The sequence below is a fragment of the Centruroides sculpturatus genome, unplaced genomic scaffold, assembly GCF_000671375.1.
Source record: "Centruroides sculpturatus isolate CEXI.00-Female unplaced genomic scaffold, Cexi_2.0 scaffold307, whole genome shotgun sequence".
NCBI classification, from domain to species: Eukaryota; Metazoa; Arthropoda; class Arachnida; order Scorpiones; family Buthidae; genus Centruroides; species Centruroides sculpturatus.
Window position 1 is genome coordinate 132,370 of NW_019384520.1, and position 26,406 is coordinate 158,775.

The window sequence follows — 26,406 nt, forward strand, 5'->3', positions numbered from 1 at the left end:
TAGGAAATTTTCATTATTTATCTGAATATAAAGATATAGTCTATTACAAAATAATTTAGATGATTTTCAAACTCATAATTCACATATCAATTATTTTTAGTAATAAAAAATTATCTTTATGTTATGTCACATGTTCATAAAATTATGTTTTGATTATTAGGCTTTAATAAATCGAGGAGTAAATTTAGATCCAGTTGGAAAATGGACTAAAGTCGGATTAGTTATTTATGATTCCCAAGTTCCAATAGGTAAGATCTGTATACAGATTATTTGAATGATTTTATTTTTAAACAAGCATACTGTATATTTATTACTAGCATGATAATATAATCCAGATTAAAAATTGTTAAATTTAATGTTTGATTATTAAACAATTATTGATTATTTAATGTTTATTTTATTTTTTACAATTTTTTTATTCAAATATACAGTTTTTATATTATTAAAAAAGTTTTGAAGTGCTTTTTCATTGTTTGTTTATTTTTTTTCGTTTTTTTTTTTTGAACACATGGAATACAACAAACTACATAATTGCAAAGTTTAAAAATTCTCCATATCTTTAAAATGATTTATTCAAATCTAAAAATTTCTAGAATAAAAAACTGTCAAGTTATAAACAAAAAGTTTTCAAAAAGTTAATATTTTTAGATTTTATCCCTTATTATGTAATGATAATTTTTTCATTTTTTCTTCAAATGTTCAAGTTTTCAGTTCAAATTGATGATATTCTTGCAGGTATACCTGTTTTTTGCATTAGTATTTTTAAAAAACTGTTGTAATACATTTATATAAATTATTAAAATTAAATTGTGGTTAAGAAGAAAATGTTACCATCTTTGAATATTTTTTCACATTGCCTCACTTTCAAAAATCTATGTTTTTTTGTAGTCCTCTTTGTTTTTTGTCCTACCTGCTTTATCATGTACACAGTTTTTTGCCATAATAGAAAATGACAAATTGCGTGTGCAATCTTCTGGTTTGATATTTGTGAGAAATTTTGGGATTGAAATTTAAATAATATAGACAGTAATAAAATCATATTTTAAAAATATATTTTATTATTGTAAATCAACAGTACTATACAGGTATCACTTGCTTAACATGGTTTTGATTAATGTGGGATTTGATTAATATGTGGAATGAATTATGGCAATCCTTTTATATACGTGGGAGAAGTTTTAATTAACATGGCTTTGACAGCCATCTTTACTCAACCTAGATATCATATTTAATTAATGTAATTTTGATATATGTGGTAGAATTGAGGGATTAATTAACTGCATTAATCAAGGGATACCTGCATTCTATAAACTGTGCATGTGGTTTAGAAATAGCAGATGCAATGTTCTTAACTACACTGACTCTGTATAGTGAAATGTTTGGCTTTTTTGAGATTTAGGATATCAGAATTTTTTTTAAGAAAATTCAGTCTAAAAACTGTCAATAGATGTAATTGCAAGTGTATCAGACTCTTTGAAGTGGGTAAACATGTCTACTTTTCACTGGAATGCTGTACTAACAGATAGCATAAAAAGTATAGATTGCCATATAGTATCAATACTTGTATAGTAAAAACAGTTCTATATATTTTTTTTATAGAACTGTTTTTACTGAATAACTAATCTATTAACAATCAATCTACACACACATATATTAGTCTATTTCAAAATTATAAACATACCCAACTTTTTTCAGTAACAAAAACATTAACAATTGTAATGTATTTATTATAATAATATATTGTTTACAACATCAATTTAAACATTTTCTGAAATTTTTAGAGCAATCTGACAATTACAAAAAAAATTATCACAGATTTTCAATTTTTGATTGTTTCAAAAGTATAAACACTTGTGCACAAAAAAAAGATTTGTGACATTTCAATATTTTGTAAATCCACCATTTGATTTAATTAGTTCAAATACTCTATCAGGCATACATTTTACTAGTTTTTGAAATTGTTCTTGTTTAATATTTTTCAAACAATCCATGATAGCTAATTTCAGTTCATTTACAGTATTGTATTTTCTGTTTTGGCCATAAACAAGACAGTTCATAATGCCCCAAACATTTTCTATTGGGTTCATATCAGGGCTCCATCACATGATGGCCAATCAGTTACATTAATTTTTTTTCAGCAAACCAATTTTTAGTTGACTTTGTGTGAATGACAGCATTATCCTGTTGTAATTGCCAGTTGTCTCTCCCAATAAGTAATCCAAAAGTTATTAAATTTTGATACAACAGTTCTTGATACTTTTCTGAATTCATTCTACCTTCTATAAATACTGTGGTAAAAGCTTATTTTTAACACAATTTTGGAGAAAACGGAATTTAGATCGAGAGTAACTATAACTGTCAGGTCCATCCAAATTCCACTTTTTTTCATCTGAAAAGACTATTCATTTCCACTCCTCTTTCCATGTCATTTTGTCTTTGGCTCACTTTAATCTAGCTGTTTTGTGCAATTGTGTTAATTTTGGTTTGGCAGCCATTTTTGGAAATTTGGCATTTTTATGATTATGCATACATCTCCATATAGTTGCTGGTAAAACTGCAGTTGGCAATGTTGATGCTGCTTCTCTGACAGACAACTTGTTGACTGTCAGTAGCTGAAAAACCTTTTTTTTATTTCTAGGTGTAAGGAGTTTAGGCCTTCCACATCACTTATTTCTGCCATAATATTCACCCTAAGTTAACACATTTTTCACACATGTGAATCTATTTATAGCTGCCAAAATTTGTCTTAGAGATTGTCCTGATCCTTTTTGTTGGTAAATTTCACATATTTCCAACTCTGTTAGTGTTTTTCCACAAGGCATTGGTTTAAATCACAAAAAAACCATTTAAAATTGGCACCATGTTTTTAGTAATGAGTTATACTCCCTTCTGGTGACAACTAATTAAACCAATAATTAATAAAAAAATTATTATACTAATTTTATACACCTGTGTTTATATTTTTGAAACACTCAAAAATTGAAAATCTGTGATAATTTTTTTTGTAATTGTCAGATTGCTCTAAAACTTTCAGAAAATGTTTAAATTGATGTTGTAAACAACATACTAATATAATTAATACATTACTATAGTTAATGTTGTTATTGAAAAATGTTGGGTTTTTTTATAATTTTGAAACGGACTATATATATTGCTGAGACTGATAGAAACTGATATTCTTATGCCACTTACGTATTTTGTTATATTTCTGATTTTTAAAATTTACTAATTTCAGTTTTTCTCTTTCTTTTTTATTTTATGTATTTATGGAATTTAAAAATATAATCAATACAAATACCAAAAACTTTTAATTTTAGGTGCAACGCCAGAATATTTAGCTGGCCATTACATATTACAAGGTGCAGCTTCACTTCTTCCTGTAATGGCACTTGCACCACAAGAGAATGAAAGAGTTTTGGATTTATGTGCAGCACCAGGTGGAAAAACAACACACATTGGTAATAAAAATTTTAGAGGATTGTGCGATTGTTGTCTGTATTTAAATTTGTGAATAAATGATTAATATTTGATATAATTATTTTAGCTGCTATAATGAAAAACACTGGGGTTATATTTGCAAATGATGTTCATAAAGATAGAGCAAAAGCTATTGTTGGTAATTTACATCGATTAGGTATCACCAATTGCATTGTTAGTTGTTATGATGGCAGGCAGTTTCCTAAGGTAAATTTAAAAATTTTATTAATTTTATATAATATTTCAAAGTATAANTATTTTTATTTATTTAGTTATTAGAAGTTTTGGAGGCAAATGAAGTTCAGAGGCCTGTTACTATTAGAACAAATACATTAAAAACCAGAAGGCGGGATCTTGCTCAAGTAATTTTTCATTGTTTATTTTTGTTGTTTATTAATGAAATAGCATATTATTATTTTATTAACTCTGCTTAGAATTAAGGATGAAGCAAGTTTAACTTTCGGGAAGTTTACTCTTTCATAAAAATTTGATAACCTAAAATGCTTGTGGTAGTGGTATGCTGAATTTAGACTTTTGTGTATTTTCAGGTAACAAAAGTTTTGAGCTATTGTGCAAAGGCAGTTTTCAGTTTTGATTTTGATATAGCATAATCATTTGTGAAAATTAATTTTTATTGTTTGTTTTCTGTTTAATCCAAACTTTTAATATTTTAAATATTAAATGTTTTTTTTTTTAATTATAACATGTTCCTTATAAAAAAGAATGTCAGGTTTTGTGTTTAAATTATGGTCAGGTCTGATTGGTTGGCTTGTCTAAAGTTCAGTTTATAATAGAATGATACATCTTAGTGTAAGGTGAATGTTGCATGCATCCTCATAGAAAGTAATAAAGCTCAATATCAGAGTTAAAAATATTTAATTTTACATAAAATTCTTACACCCTGCATATACAGATTCATAAGAGAAAAAACATTGTATTAGATTGTACTCTAAGTTTTTTCTGACCTATTCAAATTTGTTTCTGGTTTTCCAGAACAGTAAGTTGACTTCTTAACCCATTTGGCTGGTCATTTGTCTGTCTCTAACATGTAGTTAGGATGTGTGATTTATGAATGTCCTGACACTGATACAAATCAGTTAAAAAGTTTAGTGGAGTATCAATGAGGTACATCACAAAGAAAGTTTTAGATATTTGCTGAAAGTTTTGTTGACAATTTGATATTGTCTCAGAGGCTCACAACAATAACAAGAAAGGACTTAAATAATCCAGCACTAGTCATATCTCTTCTCCCTCTTATCTGTCTGAAATTTGAACCTCATGGTCTTTTAGCTAATCAGTTGATAATTATCAACTGATTAGCTAAAAAGAAAAATTATAATTTTTTTTTTGTATTGGAGCCAATTGAACATTTTTGAACTCTTGTTCTGGCTACAGGAGAAGACTGATGATATTATTATCTGAGGCCATTGCAATAATGCAATATTAATGTAAAAGGAAATTGGGCTTAGGTTTGTTCAGTTTTTTACATAATGACATATACATCAATCTGATTCAATTACTAACGCCCAAACAAACTGCCATATAGCAGCCTACCTATAGCCAAATTGCTTTACATATAGTCATTAAATTAGTCTTGTTACAGTTTAATAACTAGTTATGTAACGCTGTATCACCATGTAGTCGGAGCAAGGCTGTTTGCATCTTTATTTTCTAGATTACGAGGGAAAAAACAAAGAAAGAATCATTCGTTTTCAACAATATATTTGATTTCTGTTGTATCATTTAAAGGTACAACTATAAGGTCAGAATAAGCCATTAATTAATTGCTATGCCAACGTATCATGAAATTCTGTTTATCACTAAGGGCCTTGGACTTACAGATTGACTCATAGCGATGTTTACTGTAACTGTTTAAAAATACTGTCAGTTATTTTTTTTCACTCAACTGAATGCATCATGGGTATGACTGATAGCTATCTCTGTTTTACCTATATCTATTTTGATTTTTGGAAGAGTTAATCCCTGTGATTTATGTATAATCATCAAGTAAGGTAAGGGGAAATTGTCTACGAGATCACAATATACTGCTATCATTCAAAGAGCATGCTTTGAGGATTATTGGAAACAGATTACCAAAGATGAAAGGTGCCTGATAGCTATCGAATTCCACTAAAATAAACACAGGAAGAGCTGGAGGGCAAGCATTAGGAGCATATATAATATAGCATATAGTTCCTAGTGAACCATTGATGAGACCTCCTTGCACCCATAAGTTGACTCTCGGCATGATTCTGGCATTAACTGAGAGATTCAAATACTTGGAGAGACCGAGAGCTGAGTCATCTTTGGACGAAGGCAAGGTAATATCTGGAGTGTTTTTAGATGCTATATAAGCAACAGGGCACCAAGTTGACTGCAAGTAGTCTTTGTTGCTTTGTTTAACTTGCTTGTTTGTTTGATATAGCTCTACTGCCATTTGGAACTGATCAAGTTCATCTCTGGATAAATAGGCTCGATAAATAGACTCTGCCACGTAGGACGTAGCCTTAGTCAGCTCACTTTGACCTCTAATACTGTAGAAAAATGCGACCTTTGTTTTGACCCCTATCTCCAGTTCTACAGAAATGGGTCATTTTTGAGAGTTGAAATTTTAATCAGTTCATCATTGAGTGATGATGAGTTTTCCTAGAAAATTTCATCAAGATTGGACAACTCATTCTAGAGTTATAATGTTGACAAGAAATGCATGAAGTCAAGTCTAGTTGTCACTCGACTTTGCCTTGCTCTGACAAATAATTCAGCAGTTTGTTTGTATATTAATTGGTTCTTTATGTCAACTGTCATAGAGTTTTTGATTCAGAATCACTTAATATCATACTTAAACAGAAAAATTTTATTTTTTTTTTTTTTTGTGAAAATCTGAATATCTTAATAAGAGATTTTATAACTTTTCTTCTTAGCTCTCTGGGAATGGAATTACTATTTTTAGCATGCAGTCCTGTTGTTCAACTTTTGGATCTTTGACTTTCATTTACACTTTTAGGACCTTTACATTATGTTCAAAAGCCATCTGTACTTTTTCATCCTTTGCTTTAGGAAATTTTCATTATTTATCTGAATATAAGGATATAGTCTATTACAAAATAAATTAGATGATTTTCAAACTCATAATTCACATATCAATTATTTTTAGTAATAAAAAATTGTCTTTATGTTATGTCACATGTTCATAAAATTATGTTTTGATTATTAGGCTTTAATAAATCGAGGAGTAAATTTAGATCCAGTTGGAAAATGGACTAAAGTCGGATTAGTTATTTATGATTCCCAAGTTCCAATAGGTAAGATCTGTATACAGATTATTTGAATGATTTTGTTTTTAAACAAGCATACTATATATTTATTACTAGCATGATAATATAATCCAGATTAAAAATTGTTAAATTTAATGTTTGATTATTAAACAATTATTGATTATTTAATGTTTATTTTATTTTTTACAATTTTTTTATTCAAATATACAGTTTTTATATTATTAAAAAAGTTTTGAAGTGCTTTTTCATTGTTTGTTTATTTTTTTTCATTTTTTTTTTTTGAACACATGGAATACAACAAACTACATAATTGCAAAGTTTAAAAATTCTCCATATCTTTAAAATGATTTATTCAAATCTAAAAATTTCTAGAATAAAAAACTGTCAAGTTATAAACAAAAAGTTTTCAAAAAGTTAATATTTTTAGATTTTATCCCTTATTATGTAATGATAATTTTTTCATTTTTTCTTCAAATGTTCAAGTTTTCAGTTCAAATTGATGATATTCTTGCAGGTATACCTGTTTTTTGCATTAGTATTTTTAAAAAACTGTTGTAATACATTTATATAAATTATATTAAAATTAAATTGTGGTTAAGAAGAAAATGTTACCATCTTTGAATATTTTTTCACATTGCCTCACTTTCAAAAATCTGTGTTTTTTTGTAGTCCTCTTTGTTTTTTGTCCTACCTGCTTTATCATGTACACAGTTTTTTGCCATAATAGAAAATGACAAATTGCATGTGCAATCTTCTGGTTTGATATTTGTGAGAAATTTTGGGATTGAAATTTAAATAATATAGACAGTAATAAAATCATATTTTAAAAATATATTTTATTATTGTAAATCAACAGTACTATACAGGTATCACTTGCTTAACATGGTTTTGATTAATGTGGGATTTGATTAATATGTGGAATGAATTATGGCAATCCCTTTATATACGTGGGAGAAGTTTTAATTAACATGGCTTTGACAGCCATCTTTACTCAACCTAGATATCATATTTAATTAATGTAATTTTGATATATGTGGTAGAATTGAGGGATTAATTAACTGCATTAATCAAGGGATACCTGCATTCTATAAACTGTGCATGTGGTTTAGAAATAGCAGATGCAATGTTCTTAACTACACTGACTCTGTATAGTGAAATGTTTGGCTTTTTTGAGATTTAGGATATCAGAATTTTTTTTAAGAAAATTCAGTCTAAAAACTGTCAATAGATGTAATTGCAAGTGTATCAGACTCTTTGAAGTGGGTAAACATGTCTACTTTTCACTGGAATGCTGTACTAACAGATAGCATAAAAAGTATAGATTGCCATATAGTATCAATACTTGTATAGTAAAAACAGTTCTATATATTTTTTTTATAGAACTGTTTTTACTGAATAACTAATCTATTAACAATCAATCTACACACACATATATTAGTCTATTTCAAAATTATAAACATACCCAACTTTTTTCAGTAACAAAAACATTAACAATTGTAATGTATTTATTATAATAATATATTGTTTACAACATCAATTTAAACATTTTCTGAAATTTTTAGAGCAATCTGACAATTACAAAAAAAATTATCACAGATTTTCAATTTTTGATTGTTTCAAAAGTATAAACACTTGTGCACAAAAAAAAGATTTGTGACGTTTCAATATTTTGTAAATCCACCATTTGATTTAATTAGTTCAAATACTCTATCAGGCATACATTTTACTAGTTTTTGAAATTGTTCTTGTTTAATATTTTTCAAACAATCCATGATAGCTAATTTCAGTTCATTTACAGTATTGTATTTTCTGTTTTGGCCATAAACAAGACAGTTCATAATGCCCCAAACATTTTCTATTGGGTTCATATCAGGGCTCCATCACATGATGGCCAATCAGTTACATTAATTTTTTTTCAGCAAACCAATTTTTAGTTGACTTTGTGTGAATGACAGCATTATCCTGTTGTAATTGCCAGTTGTCTCTCCCAATAAGTAATCCAAAAGTTATTAAATTTTGATACAACAGTTCTTGATACTTTTCTGAATTCATTCTACCTTCTATAAATACTGTGGTAAAAGCTTATTTTTAACACAATTTTGGAGAAAACGGAATTTAGATCGAGAGTAACTATAACTGTCAGGTCCATCCAAATTCCACTTTTTTTCATCTGAAAAGACTATTCGTTTCCACTCCTCTTTCCATGTCATCTTGTCTTTGGCTCACTTTAATCTAGCTGTTTTGTGCAATTTGTTAATTTTGGTTTGGCAGCCATTTTTGGAAATTTGGCATTTTTATGATTATGCATACATCTCCATATAGTTGCTGGTAAAACTGCAGTTGGCAATGTTGATGCTGCTTCTCTGACAGACAACTTGTTGACTGTCAGTAGCTGAAAAACCTTTTTTTTATTTCTAGGTGTAAGGAGTTTAGGCCTTCCACATCACTTATTTCTGCCATAATATTCACCCTAAGTTAACACATTTTTCACACATGTGAATCTATTTATAGCTGCCAAAATTTGTCTTAGAGATTGTCCTGATCCTTTTTGTTGGTAAATTTCACATATTTCCAACTCTGTTAGTGTTTTTCCACAAGGCATTGGTTTAAATCACAAAAAAACCATTTAAAATTGGCACCATGTTTTTAGTAATGAGTTATACTCCCTTCTGGTGACAACTAATTAAACCAATAATTAATAAAAAAATTATTATACTAATTTTATACACCTGTGTTTATATTTTTGAAACACTCAAAAATTGAAAATCTGTGATAATTTTTTTTGTAATTGTCAGATTGCTCTAAAACTTTCAGAAAATGTTTAAATTGATGTTGTAAACAACATACTAATATAATTAATACATTACTATAGTTAATGTTGTTATTGAAAAATGTTGGGTTTTTTTATAATTTTGAAACGGACTATATATATTGCTGAGACTGATAGAAACTGATATTCTTATGCCACTTACGTATTTTGTTATATTTCTGATTTTTAAAATTTACTAATTTCAGTTTTTCTCTTTCTTTTTTATTTTATGTATGTATGGAATTTAAAAATATAATCAATACAAATACCAAATACTTTTAATTTTAGGTGCAACGCCAGAATATTTAGCTGGCCATTACATATTACAAGGTGCAGCTTCACTTCTTCCTGTAATGGCACTTGCACCACAAGAGAATGAAAGAGTTTTGGATTTATGTGCAGCACCAGGTGGAAAAACAACACACATTGGTAATAAAAATTTTAGAGGATTGTGTGATTGTTGTCTGTATTTAAATTTGTGAATAAATGATTAATATTTGATATAATTATTTTAGCTGCTGTAATGAAAAACACTGGGGTTATATTTGCAAATGATGTTCATAAAGATAGAGCAAAAGCTATTGTTGGTAATTTACATCGATTAGGTATCACCAATTGCATTGTTAGTTGTTATGATGGCAGGCAGTTTCCTAAGGTAAATTTAAAAATTTTATTAATTTTATATAATATTTCAAAGTATAAAAATAGTATATAATAATAATTTTTTTAAACTAGTGAATTATTATAAACTAATTTTAAAGTTGAATTTTATATAATATTTTAGTCAAAAAAAATAATTTATTAGTTAATTAAATTTATATTTTTTATACAACATTCAATAAGTTGTATCATTTTGAATTTATTCTGAAGATAATTTCATAAATACATTTCATTGACTAAAATCACATTTATTTCAAATTTTTCATTAAGAAATAATCTGTTTCAAGCCATACCATTATTTTTGTATCATTTTATATGATAAAATATTTTTGAAATTAAATTTATAATTTGAAAATTATTATCATTAAAATAAAAATTAAATAAAAGGATTATCCAACTGGACAGTATGATCAGGAAAACCAAAAGAGTTGCCAAGCCATTATTTAATTTTCAAAAAATAAACGGTTTTGGTTACTTTAACTAGCCATCTTCAGGTTTGAACTACCTGTAAATAATGGAGTCCAGAACAATGGTTTAAAATAATATGCAAAATGACTGCCAGATTAAATTGGGCCACTTCTCTGCTAATATTATTAATTAATTTCCAAATAATTTGTCATTAGAGACAAGCGTTAGATGCCATAATTAATTAATTATGGTACATAATATAAGTTAGTTAATAATAATGGTGGAAAAGTAGCCCAATTTCAACTGGCAGTCATTTGGCATACAAGCGTCCCAAAAGTCCTTTAAAAACTACCGCACCTGTCATACGACTTATCGGTAGAAAAATTTCCGAAATCAACTAACAGTCTGAGAATTAACAATATACGTTAAAACATGTAAAAATATATAAATGTAAATAATAAAACCAGACATAAATGATCACTAAAACCAATCCTCTTCTTTAAAATCGAACCCGACGTAAATTACTTCTCTGTAAAAACATTAATTTCAATGTACTATAAATACTTTTATATATATGCTCAGCAGAAACCATCCTACGTTTTGAAACATCATTCTGATAGTCCACAGATAGATAAGCACATGTCGAACGTACATCAGCCAGACATGGACACACAAACATGAAATGATCAAGTGTATCCTCCACACCACATTCACAATATACAGAATCCGCCAACTTAAAAGTATACAACTTACTGTAAAAATCACCATGTCCCGTTAAGCGTTAAGATTTGGCTCATATAGTAGTCAGGCTGAACCCACTGCATGCAGACCCTATCCAATACCCTCGGAAAGTACACCGATGTCTGCCTACCCTTGTCACTATTCACCCATCTATCATTCCATTCCTTTATCAACTGTGTCCTAATCAACCTTTTAATTGATGAGTCTACCGATCCAATACATCCACCAGGAAATTCTAAAGTACCCAATTTAAATGGAATCTTAGCTTTTAATAGATACCTATAATACATGTATCTAACTTCTAAATCCAAGGGCAATTCCCCTGCCAACACCTATAGAGCCATGGTTGAGGTGGTGCGATATGCATGTGTCAATATCAATAATACCAAACGTTGAGATTGCAACAACCTCCTTATATGAGGGGGCCTCAGCGCGTCGCCCCACACACCAGCGGCATAAGTGACAATTGAGACAAACAGGATCCTATAGAGCGTCCACAAGGCAGGAAACCGCAGCCCCCACCCTGCCGACCCCCACAGGCCCTGCAGTCTCCCAAACTGTGCTACAGCTCTTGTAATAACTTCCTCTATATGATCTACTATAGACAGACCTGTCCCCAACCTAACACCTAGGTATCGGACTGTCTTTGCCATACGAATCCTAGCTGTGCCAGCACGCACGCTGGGGGGGCAATCCGGACTGAGGACACCCCTCAAAAGCAGCATCTCCGACTTAGACGGAGCAAGCTGCAGTTTCAATTCCTGAAGCCATTTATCCACCATTTGCATCACCTCGTTACTATTATTCTCTAATTGTAAACGACTATCACCCTCAATTACCACAACCAAATCATCTGCGTATGCAATGAATCGGCAACCTATTATCCGCAATTTAATCAAAACATCATTAAAAACGATGTTCCACAGCTCTGGGCCCAACACTGAGCCTTGAGGACACCCTTTAGATACTATCTTTTCTTCAAAAACTGAACCATGGGAATAACGCACTACTCTATTCGAAAAATAGTCAGACATCAGTCGGTACAAATCCATAGGGCAGCCAAAAGCACGTAGAATCTGCATAACAGCAGGCCACCATATATTGTCAAACGCACCTGATATATCCAAAAATAAACCCAACATATAATTTTTCTCAGATTCATGTGCCCACGTCCAAAGCTGACGCACAGCATCCGTTGTCGATCGACCAACCCTAAACCCGTACTGACCATCATCAATATAATCCTGCAATAAGGACCTAATTCTCAACTTCAGCAATTGTTCAAATATTTTACCAATTACTGATAATAAACACACTGGTCTATAAGATTTTGGGTCACCTCGATCACGATCTATATGCTTTAACAAAATTACCACTTTAGCTAACTTCCAGTGAAAATACCCAAAAAATAAACAATTAAATAATCGCAATAATTCCCTACCTATTACCGAAATAGTCTTACGCACCATAAGATATGTCACTTTATCATATCCTGGAGCCTTTCTGCCTTTCAGCTTTCCTATAACATACCTTAGCTCCTCCAAAGAAAACAACTCAGAATTCCTATAACTACAGTACTTCTTATTCTGTAGTCGTATATCAGCCTGAACCTGTGTATCTCCCTCCTCATCATCATCTGGAAACAATACCTGAAACATGTTATTCACAGCCTCCTTCCAATCAATAGCATAACCTGTCCTACCCCGAACCGCACACAATACATTATTCATCGCAACTTTCTCTCGAAGAATCTTATAATGTAACCCCAAACAACCTTATTAGCCGTTGATTCTACAAAATCCCTCCAGCTACTCTGCTTAGCCATCCTGATCCTATTCTTATAATCTCTATAACAAACATGATATTCCTCCAATTTAATTTGTTTTAGCATTAAATCATTTTCCCTCTGAAATGCCTTTCTTAATCGATAAACCTTCTTCTTTAAAGTATTAAGCTCTAACGACCACCACCTTTTCCTAAAGCAACACTTCTTTGCCCTGCGAGACATCACAAAAATAGCTCAATCAAATGCACCATGAATCACATTACACAATCGTATAACGTCTGTCCTATTCTGTAAAGCAAGCACCCTATTCCTATTTAAATATGATGAAACTATACTCGAAAACATGTCCCAATTAACATTCTTTTTCGTAAAGAAAAAACTGTAATCATCCATCTTTAAAGACATTCCAAAATCTACAACATATGATATCATCGCATGATCCGATACCGTATATTCATGGGTGACAATACACTCACCAACTAATCCCTGTAACGAAGGAGAATACGCCACGACATCCACAAAGGAAGATCCTCTAGATGAACAAAACGTTGGAACATCAGTTTGCTCATTCAAAACAGTAAAACCCCATTGACCTAAAACTGCCATTAAATGCTCACCACGAGTATCCAATATAGGACTTCCCCATAAAGGGGACTTTGAATTTGCATCAACCCCTATTATAACTCGACACCCAGATAAAGCCGTCAATACTCAATCTAATTCTGCTATTGACTCCAAAATATCTCCGCTAGGGGAAAAATACATACTAACCAAATAAATACTTAACTCCTCCCTAGTAAATTGTGCCACAACACAATTACCCGAGGAGTACTGCAAAAGATGCATTACCAATCAGGAATCATTGCAAACTATTATAGCTGCCCATGGTGTTTTATCAAAACTTTGGACAACTTTTGTTCTATGTCCGAAACCCCTAACTTTACCTCGAAAAACATATGGTTCTTGAACCAACAATACATCAGGTTCCTTACTATCTATATACAAGGCTACTTCATCAGGAACCAACTTATTCTGCTGCAAATTTATCTGTGCTACTTTTAATATAAGATTTTCTCGACTAACCATAATCAATTCCTAATTTATATCGGCTAATTGCAACCTGATAAGAATAGCAGCCTCTATCCTTCGAAAAATGATCACTTCGCCTCCCCATTCTTTCACATGGTATACACTTCCTAACCTTTTCAGAAGCCTCACTTTGGCATTAATAATATATATCGGGTTTCAGATTTGGTTTAAAATAATTTGAATGTATCGCGCATTCCATATAAAATATATCATATTACAAATTCACATTAAAATAAATGAATAATTTTGAAATAATTCTGGACTCCATTATTTACAGGTAGTTCAAACCCAAAAATGGCTAGTTAAAGTAACCAAAACCATTTACTTTTTGAAAATTAAATAAGTGACAATAACATATAAAAACTATACTAACAATAATATGGATAAATAACAAAACATCAATGTTATGTGACTATTTGTATATTTATATAACCTTGATGTTTTGGTTGGAATACAGAATTGTGACTNTTTATATACGTGGGAGAAGTTTTAATTAACATGGCTTTGACAGCCATCTTTACTCAACCTAGATATCATATTTAATTAATGTAATTTTGATATATGTGGTAGAATTGAGGGATTAATTAACTGCATTAATCAAGGGATACCTGCATTCTATAAACTGTGCATGTAGTTTAGAAATAGCAGATGCAATGTTCTTAACTACACTGACTCTGTATAGTGAAATGTTTGGCTTTTTTGAGATTTAGGATATCAGAATTTTTTTAAGAAAATTCAGTCTAAAAACTGTCAATAGATGTAATTGCAAGTGTATCAGACTCTTTGAAGTGGGTAAACATGTCTACTTTTCACTGGAATGCTGTACTAACAGATAGCATAAAAAGTATAGATTGCCATATAGTATCAATACTTGTATAGTAAAAACAGTTCTATATATTTTTTTTATAGAACTGTTTTTACTGAATAACTAATCTATTAACAATCAATCTACACACACATATATTAGTCTATTTCAAAATTATAAACATACCCAACTTTTTTCAGTAACAAAAACATTAACAATTGTAATGTATTTATTATAATAATATATTGTTTACAACATCAATTTAAACATTTTCTGAAATTTTTAGAGCAATCTGACAATTACAAAAAAAATTATCACAGATTTTCAATTTTTGATTGTTTCAAAAGTATAAACACTTGTGCACAAAAAAAAGATTTGTGACGTTTCAATATTTTGTAAATCCACCATTTGATTTAATTAGTTCAAATACTCTATCAGGCATACATTTTACTAGTTTTTGAAATTGTTCTTGTTTAATATTTTTCAAACAATCCATGATAGCTAATTTCAGTTCATTTACAGTATTGTATTTTCTGTTTTGGCCATAAACAAGACAGTTCATAATGCCCCAAACATTTTCTATTGGGTTCATATCAGGGCTCCATCACATGATGGCCAATCAGTTACATTAATTTTTTTTCAGCAAACCAATTTTTAGTTGACTTTGTGTGAATGACAGCATTATCCTGTTGTAATTGCCAGTTGTCTCTCCCAATAAGTAATCCAAAAGTTATTAAATTTTGATACAACAGTTCTTGATACTTTTCTGAATTCATTCTACCTTCTATAAATACTGTGGTAAAAGCTTATTTTTAACACAATTTTGGAGAAAACGGAATTTAGATCGAGAGTAACTATAACTGTCAGGTCCATCCAAATTCCACTTTTTTTCATCTGAAAAGACTATTCGTTTCCACTCCTCTTTCCATGTCATTTTGTCTTTGGCTCACTTTAATCTAGCTGTTTTGTGCAATTGTGTTAATTTTGGTTTGGCAGCCATTTTTGGAAATTTGGCATTTTTATGATTATGCATACATCTCCATATAGTTGCTGGTAAAACTGCAGTTGGCAATGTTGATGCTGCTTCTCTGACAGACAACTTGTTGACTGTCAGTAGCTGAAAAACCTTTTTTTTATTTCTAGGTGTAAGGAGTTTAGGCCTTCCACATCACTTATTTCTGCCATAATATTCACCCTAAGTTAACACATTTTTCACACATGTGAATCTATTTATAGCTGCCAAAATTTGTCTTAGAGATTGTCCTGATCCTTTTTGTTGGTAAATTTCACATATTTCCAACTCTGTTAGTGTTTTTCCACAAGGCATTGGTTTAAATCACAAAAAAACCATTTAAAATTGGCATTATGTTTTTAGTAATGAGTTATACTCCCTTCTGGTGACAACTAATTAAACCAATAATTAATAAAAAAATTATTATACTAATTTTATACACCTGTGTTTATATTTTTGAAACACTCAAAAATTGAAAATCTGTGATAATTTTTTTTGTAATTGTCAGATTGCTCTAAAACTTTCAGAAAATGTTTAAATTGATGTTGTAAACAACATACTAANACAAAAAAAATTATCACAGATTTTCAATTTTTGATTGTTTCAAAAGTATAAACACTTGTGCACAAAAAAAAGATTTGTGACGTTTCAATATTTTGTAAATCCACCATTTGATTTAATTAGTTCAAATACTCTATCAGGCATACATTTTACTAGTTTTTGAAATTGTTCTTGTTTAATATTTTTCAAACAATCCATGATAGCTAATTTCAGTTCATTTACAGTATTGTATTTTCTGTTTTGGCCATAAACAAGACAGTTCATAATGCCCCAAACATTTTCTATTGGGTTCATATCAGGGCTCCATCACATGATGGCCAATCAGTTACATTAATTTTTTTTCAGCAAACCAATTTTTAGTTGACTTTGTGTGAATGACAGCATTATCCTGTTGTAATTGCCAGTTGTCTCTCCCAATAAGTAATCCAAAAGTTATTAAATTTTGATACAACAGTTCTTGATACTTTTCTGAATTCATTCTACCTTCTATAAATACTGTGGTAAAAGCTTATTTTTAACACAATTTTGGAGAAAACGGAATTTAGATCGAGAGTAACTATAACTGTCAGGTCCATCCAAATTCCACTTTTTTTCATCTGAAAAGACTATTCATTTCCACTCCTCTTTCCATGTCATTTTGTCTTTGGCTCACTTTAATCTAGCTGTTTTGTGCAATTGTGTTAATTTTGGTTTGGCAGCCATTTTTGGAAATTTGGCATTTTTATGATTATGCATACATCTCCATATAGTTGCTGGTAAAACTGCAGTTGGCAATGTTGATGCTGCTTCTCTGACAGACAACTTGTTGACTGTCAGTAGCTGAAAAACCTTTTTTTTATTTCTAGGTGTAAGGAGTTTAGGCCTTCCACATCACTTATTTCTGCCATAATATTCACCCTAAGTTAACACATTTTTCACACATGTGAATCTATTTATAGCTGCCAAAATTTGTCTTAGAGATTGTCCTGATCCTTTTTGTTGGTAAATTTCACATATTTCCAACTCTGTTAGTGTTTTTCCACAAGGCATTGGTTTAAATCACAAAAAAACCATTTAAAATTGGCACCATGTTTTTAGTAATGAGTTATACTCCCTTCTGGTGACAACTAATTAAACCAATAATTAATAAAAAAATTATTATACTAATTTTATACACCTGTGTTTATATTTTTGAAACACTCAAAAATTGAAAATCTGTGATAATTTTTTTTGTAATTGTCAGATTGCTCTAAAACTTTCAGAAAATGTTTAAATTGATGTTGTAAACAACATACTAATATAATTAATACATTACTATAGTTAATGTTGTTATTGAAAAATGTTGGGTTTTTTTATAATTTTGAAACGGACTATATATATTGCTGAGACTGATAGAAACTGATATTCTTATGCCACTTACGTATTTTGTTATATTTCTGATTTTTAAAATTTACTAATTTCAGTTTTTCTCTTTCTTTTTTATTTTATGTATGTATGGAATTTAAAAATATAATCAATACAAATACCAAATACTTTTAATTTTAGGTGCAACGCCAGAATATTTAGCTGGCCATTACATATTACAAGGTGCAGCTTCACTTCTTCCTGTAATGGCACTTGCACCACAAGAGAATGAAAGAGTTTTGGATTTATGTGCAGCACCAGGTGGAAAAACAACACACATTGGTAATAAAAATTTTAGAGGATTGTGTGATTGTTGTCTGTATTTAAATTTGTGAATAAATGATTAATATTTGATATAATTATTTTAGCTGCTGTAATGAAAAACACTGGGGTTATATTTGCAAATGATGTTCATAAAGATAGAGCAAAAGCTATTGTTGGTAATTTACATCGATTAGGTATCACCAATTGCATTGTTAGTTGTTATGATGGCAGGCAATTTCCTAAGGTAAATTTAAAAATTTTATTAATTTTATATAATTATATTTCAAAGTATAAAAATAGTATATAATAATAATTTTCTTAAACTAGTGAATTATTATAAACTAATTTTAAAGTTGAATTTTATGTAATATTTTAGTCAAAAAAAATAATTTATTAGTTAATTAAATTTATATTTTTTATACAACATTCAAAAATTGAATTAATAATAAGTTGTATCATTTTGAATTTATTCTGAAGATAATTTCTTAAATACATTTCATTGACTAAAATCACATTTATTTCAAATTTTTCATTAAGAAATAATCTGTTTCAAGCCATACCATTATTTTTGTATCATTTTATATGATAAAATATTTTCGAAATTAAATTCATAATTTGAAAATGATTATCATTAAAATAAAAATTAAATAAAAGGATTATCCAACTGGACAGTATGATCAGGAAAACCAAAAAAGTTGCCAAGACATTATTTAATTTTCAAAAAATAAACGGTTTTGGTTACTTTAACTAGCCATCTTCAGGTTTGAACTACCTGTAAATAATGGAGTCCAGAACAATGGTTTAAAATAATATGCGAAATGACTGCCAGATTAAATTGGGCCACTTCTCTGCTAATATTATTAATTAATTTCCAAATAATTTGTCATTAGAGACAAGCGTTAGGTGCCATAATTAATTAATTATGGTACATAATATAAGTTAGTTAATAATAATGGTGGAAAAGTAGCCCAATTTCAACTGGCAGTCATTTGGCATACAAGCGTCCCAAAAGTCCTTTAAAAACTACCGCACCTGTCATACGACTTATCGGTAGAAAAATTTCCGAAATCAACTAACAGTCTGAGAATTAACAATATACGTTAAAACATGTAAAAATATATAAATGTAAATAATAAAACCAGACATAAATGATCACTAAAACCAATCCTCTTCTTTAAAATCGAACCCGACGTAAATTACTTCTCTGTAAAAACATTAATTTCAATGTACTATAAATACTTTTATATATATGCTCAGCAGAAACCATCCTACGTTTTGAAACATCATTCTGATAGTCCACAGATAGATAAGCACATGTCGAACGTACATCAGCCAGACATGGACACACAAACATGAAATGATCAAGTGTATCCTCCACACCACATTCACAATATACAGAATCCGCCAACTTAAAAGTATACAACTTACTGTAAAAATCACCATGTCCCGTTAAGCGTTAAGATTTGGCTCATATAGTAGTCAGGCTGAACCCACTGCATGCAGACCCTATCCAATACCCTCGGAAAGTACACCGATGTCTGCCTACCCTTGTCACTATTCACCCATCTATCATTCCATTCCTTTATCAACTGTGTCCTAATCAACCTTTTAATTGATGAGTCTACCGATCCAATACATCCACCAGGAAATTCTAAAGTACCCAATTTAAATGGAATCTTAGCTTTTAATAGATACCTATAATACATGTATCTAACTTCTAAATCCAAGGGCAATTCCCCTGCCAACACCTATAGAGCCATGGTTGAGGTGGTGCGATATGCATGTGTCAATATCAATAATACCAAACGTTGAGATTGCAACAACCTCCTTATATGAGGGGGCCTCAGCGCGTCGCCCCACACACCAGCGGCATAAGTGACAATTGAGACAAACAGGATCCTATAGAGCGTCCACAAGGCAGGAAACCGCAGCCCCCACCCTGCCGACCCCCACAGGCCCTGCAGTCTCCCAAACTGTGCTACAGCTCTTGTAATAACTTCCTCTATATGATCTACTATAGACAGACCTGTCCCCAACCTAACACCTAGGTATCGGACTGTCTTTGCCATACGAATCCTAGCTGTGCCAGCACGCACGCTGGGGGGGCAATCCGGACTGAGGACACCCCTCAAAAGCAGCATCTCCGACTTAGACGGAGCAAGCTGCAGTTTCAATTCCTGAAGCCATTTATCCACCATTTGCATCACCTCGTTACTATTATTCTCTAATTGTAAACGACTATCACCCTCAATTACCACAACCAAATCATCTGCGTATGCAATGAATCGGCAACCTATTATCCGCAATTTAATCAAAACATCATTAAAAACGATGTTCCACAGCTCTGGGCCCAACACTGAGCCTTGAGGACACCCTTTAGATACTATCTTTTCTTCAAAAACTGAACCATGGGAATAACGCACTACTCTATTCGAAAAATAGTCAGACATCAGTCGGTACAAATCCATAGGGCAGCCAAAAGCACGTAGAATCTGCATAACAGCAGGCCACCATATATTGTCAAACGCACCTGATATATCCAAAAATAAACCCAACATATAATTTTTCTCAGATTCATGTGCCCACGTCCAAAGCTGACGCACAGCATCCGTTGTCGATCGACCAACCCTAAACCCGTACTGACCATCATCAATATAATCCTGCAATAAGGACCTAATTCTCAACTTCAGCAATTGTTCAAATATTTTACCAATTACTGATAATAAACACACTGGTCTATAAGATTTTGGGTCACCTCGATCACGATCTATATGCTTTAACAAAATTACCACTTTAGCTAACTTCCAGTGAAAATACCCAAAAAATAAACAATTAAATAATCGCAATAATTCCCTACCTATTACCGAAATAGTCTTACGCACCATAAGATATGTCACTTTATCATATCCTGGAGCCTTTCTGCCTTTCAGCTTTCCTATAACATACCTTAGCTCCTCCAAAGAAAACAACTCAGAATTCCTATAACTACAGTACTTCTTATTCTGTAGTCGTATATCAGCCTGAACCTGTGTATCTCCCTCCTCATCATCATCTGGAAACAATACCTGAAACATGTTATTCACAGCCTCCTTCCAATCAATAGCATAACCTGTCCTACCCCGAACCGCACACAATACATTATTCATCGCAACTTTCTCTCGAAGAATCTTATAATGTAACCCCAAACAACCTTATTAGCCGTTGATTCTACAAAATCCCTCCAGCTACTCTGCTTAGCCATCCTGATCCTATTCTTATAATCTCTATAACAAACATGATATTCCTCCAATTTAATTTGTTTTAGCATTAAATCATTTTCCCTCTGAAATGCCTTTCTTAATCGATAAACCTTCTTCTTTAAAGTATTAAGCTCTAACGACCACCACCTTTTCCTAAAGCAACACTTCTTTGCCCTGCGAGACATCACAAAAATAGCTCAATCAAATGCACCATGAATCACATTACACAATCGTATAACGTCTGTCCTATTCTGTAAAGCAAGCACCCTATTCCTATTTAAATATGATGAAACTATACTCGAAAACATGTCCCAATTAACATTCTTTTTCGTAAAGAAAAAACTGTAATCATCCATCTTTAAAGACATTCCAAAATCTACAACATATGATATCATCGCATGATCCGATACCGTATATTCATGGGTGACAATACACTCACCAACTAATCCCTGTAACGAAGGAGAATACGCCACGACATCCACAAAGGAAGATCCTCTAGATGAACAAAACGTTGGAACATCAGTTTGCTCATTCAAAACAGTAAAACCCCATTGACCTAAAACTGCCATTAAATGCTCACCACGAGTATCCAATATAGGACTTCCCCATAAAGGGGACTTTGAATTTGCATCAACCCCTATTATAACTCGACACCCAGATAAAGCCGTCAATACTCAATCTAATTCTGCTATTGACTCCAAAATATCTCCGCTAGGGGAAAAATACATACTAACCAAATAAATACTTAACTCCTCCCTAGTAAATTGTGCCACAACACAATTACCCGAGGAGTACTGCAAAAGATGCATTACCAATCAGGAATCATTGCAAACTATTATAGCTGCCCATGGTGTTTTATCAAAACTTTGGACAACTTTTGTTCTATGTCCGAAACCCCTAACTTTACCTCGAAAAACATATGGTTCTTGAACCAACAATACATCAGGTTCCTTACTATCTATATACAAGGCTACTTCATCAGGAACCAACTTATTCTGCTGCAAATTTATCTGTGCTACTTTTAATATAAGATTTTCTCGACTAACCATAATCAATTCCTAATTTATATCGGCTAATTGCAACCTGATAAGAATAGCAGCCTCTATCCTTCGAAAAATGATCACTTCGCCTCCCCATTCTTTCACATGGTATACACTTCCTAACCTTTTCAGAAGCCTCACTTTGGCATTAATAATATATATCGGGTTTCAGATTTGGTTTAAAATAATTTGAATGTATCGCGCATTCCATATAAAATATATCATATTACAAATTCACATTAAAATAAATGAATAATTTTGAAATAATTCTGGACTCCATTATTTACAGGTAGTTCAAACCCAAAAATGGCTAGTTAAAGTAACCAAAACCATTTACTTTTTGAAAATTAAATAAGTGACAATAACATATAAAAACTATACTAACAATAATATGGATAAATAACAAAACATCAATGTTATGTGACTATTTGTATATTTATATAACCTTGATGTTTTGGTTGGAATACAGAATTGTGACTGTAAGATAATCTAGTGGTATAAAAGCCATCATGCCTTGGACAGGTTCTTACACTCCCTATAGTTTAGGGGTCCCCAAACTTTTTATCCTGTCGACCCCTTTATAGAATATTTGCCTTCTTATCGACCCCAGATTAAGTATTTAACAAAAACATTAAATCATTTTTGCATTTCTAATGTTAAGCGATAAAAAGCTGCATAACAACCCAACAAAAGAATATAGTTCCCATATCTTATAAAATACATCCAATAACATTAACAGAAAAAGGAGATCTTTTTCACTGATTTATGATCTTAAAAAATAATAGCAAATTATGGATAGATGGAAATTTGCCTATAGTTCTTAAACTGTACGTGTCATAATACGTAAAATACTGTACACACTTATCTTTGAAAACATAAGTTATATTGGATGAAAAACCTCTTACTGTCATTTTGCGACTACTACTGAATTCCTTAAAAATATGTTGACATGCCTTTTTATTAAAATAGTTGATATTAGTGGGATGGATGAGTCTGAAGAGAAACAGCAAGATTATTGATATGCAGTTGAAAATTGGTAAGTTATAGTCGCAAATCACCACAGTTTTCCAATTTCAATCTGTTTCTCTGTTTTGTCAAAATTGCATTTGCATGGCTAAAACTAGCTTCAACTATGTATGAAGTTGGGAATGCAAGTAAGAAAGGTTCGGCTTCTGCTCTGAGCTTGGGATATTTAGGGCAATATTGTTATTGCTCCAAAATTCACTGAGGTTTTTATTTTTAAACAATGCTTTAGCTTCCAAATTTACACATATTTCACTCAGTTCATTTTCTAACCCAGGTTCACTACCTTCATTATCTACTTTTACATCAAATGGATTAGCAAACCACTCAGGAACATGCAATATTCTCCAATTCTTCGAAACGTGCTTTAAAGTCTTCTCTTAATTTATCAATATGCTTAATATATATCTCCAAATCACGGTCGGAAATTTTTTCATTTTCTTTCTTTCTTTCGTCTCCTCCCCGGTTTATATGGAGATTATATTTTCATTTTCTTTTAGTATTTGCAAGTTTGAAAAATATTTAAAATCAGATCGTGCCAGTGAAGATTTAAATAGCTCCGTTTTTACTTGGAAGGCCATAATGATTTTTCGAGCTTGAACAATTGTAACGTTTTTCTTGCAAACGCTTTTGTACTATATTAATGATTTTCGATATATTACAATATTTTCTCTGTAAAGGACAAAATAGCTACATTTAGATATAAAATACTTAGAGTGTCAACCCTACTAGAGTGTAACAGTGCAACGTATGTCTGTGTATAATAAACTATTAGAGTTCATAACATGTTTGCAACACTAGTACAGTGGCCAGATGCGTGGAAACAGAGTAACACATGCTTAAAGTGGCGTAGGCTAAGGCGAAGAGTTTCGCCTTAGCCTACGCCACTAACATTATTATCTAACATTAGCCTAGCCATAACATTACTGACTACCCTAGTTATAACTTTAGTCAGTAATGTTATTGAGCATATCCGTATTTCAAATTTTTATTGGAATATTCTATTTTTTTCCTAGACAGTTTAATTGATCCTGTTTGGTATTAATCGACTCCCTTTCGACCCTCATGTATTAATCGACCCCTGGAGAACTCTTATTGACCCCAAGGGGTCGATATCGACCACTTTGGGGACCCCTACTATAGTTTATGCACTCTTTTGTACACCATACTTATATATCTCCAGCATTTCCAAAAATTTGGCTAGGGCTGGTTGTGGACTCTCCTAACTATGGTGATATTGTCCTAAAGGACTGCATTACCCTGCCTGTGTAGCAAAATTGAATATCTGCAAGTGAAAGNAATTTAAACATTTTCTGAAATTTTTAGAGCAATCTGACAATTACAAAAAAAATTATCACAGATTTTCAATTTTTGATTGTTTCAAAAGTATAAACACTTGTGCACAAAAAAAAGATTTGTGACATTTCAATATTTTGTAAATCCACCATTTGATTTAATTAGTTCAAATACTCTATCAGGCATACATTTTACTAGTTTTTGAAATTGTTCTTGTTTAATATTTTTCAAACAATCCATGATAGCTAATTTCAGTTCATTTACAGTATTGTATTTTCTGTTTTGGCCATAAACAAGACAGTTCATAATGCCCCAAACATTTTCTATTGGGTTCATATCAGGGCTCCATCACATGATGGCCAATCAGTTACATTAATTTTTTTTCAGCAAACCAATTTTTAGTTGACTTTGTGTGAATGACAGCATTATCCTGTTGTAATTGCCAGTTGTCTCTCCCAATAAGTAATCCAAAAGTTATTAAATTTTGATACAACAGTTCTTGATACTTTTCTGAATTCATTCTACCTTCTATAAATACTGTGGTAAAAGCTTATTTTTAACACAATTTTGGAGAAAACGGAATTTAGATCGAGAGTAACTATAACTGTCAGGTCCATCCAAATTCCACTTTTTTTCATCTGAAAAGACTATTCATTTCCACTCCTCTTTCCATGTCATTTTGTCTTTGGCTCACTTTAATCTAGCTGTTTTGTGCAATTGTGTTAATTTTGGTTTGGCAGCCATTTTTGGAAATTTGGCATTTTTATGATTATGCATACATCTCCATATAGTTGCTGGTAAAACTGCAGTTGGCAATGTTGATGCTGCTTCTCTGACAGACAACTTGTTGACTGTCAGTAGCTGAAAAACCTTTTTTTTATTTCTAGGTGTAAGGAGTTTAGGCCTTCCACATCACTTATTTCTGCCATAATATTCACCCTAAGTTAACACATTTTTCACACATGTGAATCTATTTATAGCTGCCAAAATTTGTCTTAGAGATTGTCCTGATCCTTTTTGTTGGTAAATTTCACATATTTCCAACTCTGTTAGTGTTTTTCCACAAGGCATTGGTTTAAATCACAAAAAAACCATTTAAAATTGGCATTATGTTTTTAGTAATGAGTTATACTCCCTTCTGGTGACAACTAATTAAACCAATAATTAATAAAAAAATTATTATACTAATTTTATACACCTGTGTTTATATTTTTGAAACACTCAAAAATTGAAAATCTGTGATAATTTTTTTTGTAATTGTCAGATTGCTCTAAAACTTTCAGAAAATGTTTAAATTGATGTTGTAAACAACATACTAATATAATAAATACATTACAATTGTTAATGTTTTTGTTATTGAAAAAAGTTGGGTGTGTTTATAATTTTGAAACAGACTGTATCTATCTTTGATATTGAAAGTCGGTGATTATACAATATTTCATAAATAACAAAAAGTATATCTTAATTTTGTGTTTCGATAATAATAGGTTTACTTCCAACACCAAGAAATATAAGCGGAATATGTAGGTATTGAATCA

The 26,406-nt window shown here is 31.1% G+C and overlaps 1 protein-coding gene and 1 long non-coding RNA gene across 2 annotated transcripts in view; both read left to right on the top strand.

Annotated features, from left to right (window-relative positions):
• The window catches only part of LOC111622719 (probable 28S rRNA (cytosine(4447)-C(5))-methyltransferase), a 79,158-nt gene that overhangs the window by 35,756 nt on the left and 16,996 nt on the right, over window positions 1–26,406 (top strand). Inside the window, 4 exon segments of the mRNA XM_023365139.1 lie at window positions 3,685–3,839; window positions 6,692–6,779; window positions 9,850–9,990; window positions 10,077–10,216. Of these exon segments, the coding sequence (XP_023220907.1) occupies window positions 3,685–3,839; window positions 6,692–6,779; window positions 9,850–9,990; window positions 10,077–10,216 (524 nt within the window).
• Window positions 161–3,686, top strand: LOC111622720. Its single transcript, XR_002756322.1, has 3 exons — window positions 161–248; window positions 3,318–3,458; window positions 3,545–3,686. It is a non-coding gene; the product is annotated as an uncharacterized LOC111622720 (long non-coding RNA).